At 33.2% G+C, this 4271-nt stretch overlaps 1 protein-coding gene across 2 annotated transcripts; it reads right to left on the bottom strand.

Annotated features, from left to right (window-relative positions):
* Positions 1-555: 555 nt before the first annotated feature.
* On the bottom strand, positions 556-3227 carry LOC104097040 (protein LIFEGUARD 4-like). 2 transcript variants are annotated; one of them, XR_011408984.1, is made up of 5 exons: positions 2707-3227; positions 2495-2608; positions 1521-1678; positions 805-1168; positions 556-750 (listed from the first exon to the last, which is right to left on the bottom strand). XR_011408984.1 is itself a non-coding variant. In XM_009603545.3 (4 exons), the coding sequence occupies exons 1-4, from the start codon at positions 2963-2965 to the stop codon at positions 962-964; spliced, it is 738 nt and encodes a 245-aa protein (XP_009601840.1). In that variant the 5' UTR covers positions 2966-3227; the 3' UTR covers positions 800-961. The 2 variants fall into 2 exon arrangements, 1 of the variants encoding a protein (XP_009601840.1); XM_009603545.3 differs by lacking the exon at positions 556-750 and having other exon boundaries at positions 800-1168.
* Between the last annotated feature and the right edge of the window lie 1044 nt (positions 3228-4271).

Raw genomic sequence — 4271 nt, 5'->3', positions numbered from 1 at the left:
TGACACTCGAATATTAAATAAAATCCACATTATGACTAAGATCGAAATTGATTTGTTATGTTGCTCGTCAGTGTTGATTTTTTATAACTATTTGTTATCTTTGACTAGTACGAGTGTCGGGTAACTCTATCCAACTAAAAATTTAAGTGTAGAAAAAAATATCAAATATCACCTTATTTTAATCTTTATCACGTAATAACCAAAAATGTGGACTTATTAAGTATCTCGCCCAAGATCATTGTCACATTCATTGGTTCACATCATTACTATTTAATATTTTCCGTTGATATGAAAGTTTATTTAACAAAATGCCACAAGAAGAATATTTTAAGGACAAACTTCATCAAGAAAGCGTGCATAATCAATTGACACTTTCTCTCTAAAAGATAAGACTAGATGTGAACTTTGATTAACATTCATATATAAATTGATTGAATTAAACTAGGTAAGCAGAAAATTACGGAACAAATCAAAATAACTTAATGCTTCTGGTGATAGTGATACAAAGGACACAATGCTGCACACACAACCATAAATTAACAGTATTCGAGTCAGTTTACGTATACTTGACTAAACAAATATATAAATTTTGAGTCCGCACGTGCAATCAATACAACTTCATTACCAAAACCAACAGATAACAACCTTTTGATGCTCGAGTAGCTTAAGGTTTAGAACCCCAAGAGCAGATAAGATCAAGGGTAGGGTGGGTAGGGTAGGGTGGATTGGTGAGGATGGGAGGTGGAAAAGCTTCTAAAAGAGTTTTGAAAATTATTTTCTCCAATGGGAGGAAAATGAGTTCACGAGGAAAAATTAGTTTCTTTTAACTTTATAGTATATAAAAACATACATGAGTCATAGTATCCAATTACATCTATGCACTGACTACTATTGCACCCAAATAACTTATAAGACCATAAATAAAAAAGGAAAAAGATAATCATATGTATGGCTGTCTCCCTTAACTTTCAGAAGCTCTGAAGATAGTCAATATAGATAGGAAGAGATTGATAACGTCTAGATACAAGGCAACTGCAGCCCAGATATATTTGTCGTAAGTATAGCGCTTGATTAGGTTGTCTGTATCATAAACGATGTATCCACAGAATAAAATTGAGGCTAGACACCCATAGATCATCACAGAGATCCTACCCAATGGGAACAGAAGCTGCAAAAGGCAAAAATATATAGAGACGAAGTCACGATAATATAATAGACTAAGCTCTAAGGCCAATGCAATGTTTGTTCAACCAAAGAGTTTTATAAACAACGATAGGTGACTTTAATTTAACGTGACAAACGATAGTTTTTTGAATTCACTATCAAGCATGTTTTACACAAAGCATAGAGTGCAATGAGTTCAGCGATTAAAATATAGCAGTTGAACGAAACTAGGAAGTGTAAGTCGCAATTGCCAAATGGGGTTTATATTTGGCAATTGCGACTTATACTTCCTAGTTTAATTGCATATACTTATTTATACACTGATACGAATTAAGAGATGGCAAAAGTCCACAAACCTGGATGAAGGGAAACAACATGAGAACAATGAGAGCACCAAATAAGAATGGTCCTAGAAAATTGAAATCGTGGCCTCTCTTTGCTGCACAGAATGTGTACACTGTTAGGCTAAGCACCACTGCTGTCGTCAATATGACGGACTCCAATATTACCTTGCCTGTGACATCCAAATAGAGAGATGTATTATTATCCAGTTATGACACACCAGTTGAAGTCTCTATAATTATCCAGAGGGAAAAGCTAGCAACACATGACAATTCTAAGAGGAGAATAGATCAAGTGATAACACTATATTTTGCCTCATATCCAGCAGAAAAAATGACAATGCTATACCATCTTATAAATAACAATATCTCTGTTTACAAATTTTATGATGACGCTCGAATAATAAATAAAATCCACGGTATGACTAATATTGAAGTTGTATTTGTTATGTTGCTCGCTAGTGTTGAAATGCTCTGCTCCTTAAGATACCTTAACCTTTTTTTTTCTAACTACTTGTTGTCTTTGACAAAGTGTCAGGTGACTCTATACAACCAAGATTCAAGCTTAGAAAAAATATCACATTTTTTAATCTCTATCACTTAATTACCAAAAATGTGGACTTATTAGATATCTCGCCCAAGATCATTGTCACATTCATTGGTTCACATCATTAATATTTAATATTGTACGATGATATGAAAGTTTATATTAACACAGTGCCACAAGAAAATATTTTAAGGACAAACTCTATCAAGAAAGCGTGCATAATCAATAGATATGGCTTAAAACAAACAAACAATATAATTTTTAAAATTATTGACCCTTTCTCTCTAAAAGATTAAGACTAGATGTGAACTTTGATTAACATTCATAAATAAATTGATTGAATTAAAACTAGGTAAGCAGAAAATTACGGAACAAATCAAAACAAAGAGAGGCATTGAAATGAAGGTAATTAAACCCCTAAATTAAAGGTGACGAAGCTTACCACTAGTGAACGCACAAGTCAATCCCACAGCAAAGGCTAAAGCAACTGTAAACAACCCAAGAATCAAAAAGTTGACTGGATGTTTCTGGTGATAGTAATACAATGGGCACAATGCTGCACACACAACAATATATTAACAGTATTCGAGTGTATACCTCGACTAATCAAAATTAAATTAATAAAAAATAACTTATATAGAAAAGGAGACGTACTAATGAAGGGAGTGATTATAAGAACAATATACAGAGCTAACCCTGCCCCAGTTGACACAAAGAAATGTGCAATTGGGTGAACTGTAACAACTACAGAGGCAACTGCAATTGTGAGAAGAAGTTGAAGACTCAAAATAGAGTAAACTTTCCGAATAAAAGTCCAGCGGAGTTCTGGACTCTCCAACATCGTCGGATACAACGCCCTTGCTCCGCCCTCCACGTCATCTTTCCGGTAAGGCGTATTCCACGTCTGCCACATCTCACAAATACCCAAAAAATATTCACTAATCAATTCGCAAAGACAATTTCTTAATACAATCTCAAACAAATTATTGAACTGTTTGTTTGATTTCTATGAGATTAGAAATGCAGGGGAGTTGGTTATATATATGTAAATGTTGGTTCTAAATATAGAAACTTCGTGACTCGTCGAGGAAAGAGATGACACGTGGACGACGATGGGTTATCGTATTTTTTTTTTTTATTAACCTAACATTCTTCTGGACAAGTCTGGATGGATTCTGAAGTTTGTACTCATCATCTCTGGACTTTGGTTTGAAGGGGAAGACAGCTGAAATTTGCTGCTTTTGGCTTTGCTTTCGACCAAGTTTTTTTTTTCTTTTTTTTTTCATCCGGTGTATGATATTCGTATTGGAACTTAATTATATCCGGATAGGGCCCCATTCATGAGAAATCGCTCCCTATCAAAGATTTTTTCATACTCAGAGCTCGAACCCGACCAAGGTTTAACAGCAACGGAATTACGTACTACTTTCGTTCCAGCTTATGTGAACCAATTTCTTTTTTGGTCCGTTCCAAAAAAAAATTCTAAATTTTTAAACAATTTTGCTTAAACTTATAATTCTACCCTTAATGAGCTTTTATAAACACACAAATACTCTGGACCCCTTTTTGAATTATTTAGGATCATAAATTCTAAAAGTTTTCATTTTGTTTTAAACTCCGTGCCTAGTCAAAGAGGTTCACATAAATTAGAACGGAGGAAGTACTACTTTTAAGTTAACAAAATTATATAAATAATTAATATGTTTAACTTTTATATAGTTACAGTGATAAGTAACATGTTAATACAAGTTAAAATATACTCAAATTTAAATGTGTAATTTTTTTTACAGTATATGATCAAAATCCAAAATCAACCCGCTATTAAGAGTGCAGTTATTACACATATTTTTCGTGAAAAATAATGAAAACATACGTCTTAAATGGTCCTATTATCCAATTTATCTGCTATATAAATAGTCACGTTAATGAAGTCAAGAAATTGAATAAGTTCAATGGAGAAAATACTTTTTACTTATATCAAACTAATAAAGACGGGTGAAATTGCTATAGTTTCAAAAGTAATCGAAATTTAGTCACTTTTCATGTAAAGATAAATTTGAACGAAAACACTATTCAAAATCTGAAAAATATTCCAGCATAATATACTGAAATTCGAATTTTTTACATGTGAACTTCCAGCATAATATACTGGGAGTTCCAGCATATTATGCTGGAGTTCCAGCATAATATGCTGGAAGGTCATACGCAGGTGCTCCAAT

This window comes from Nicotiana tomentosiformis, chromosome 6 (genome assembly GCF_000390325.3).
Source record: "Nicotiana tomentosiformis chromosome 6, ASM39032v3, whole genome shotgun sequence".
NCBI lineage: Eukaryota > Viridiplantae > Streptophyta > Magnoliopsida > Solanales > Solanaceae > Nicotiana > Nicotiana tomentosiformis.
Note: the sequence above shows the minus strand (reverse complement) of the source record. Positions and strands in the feature narration are given on the sequence as shown.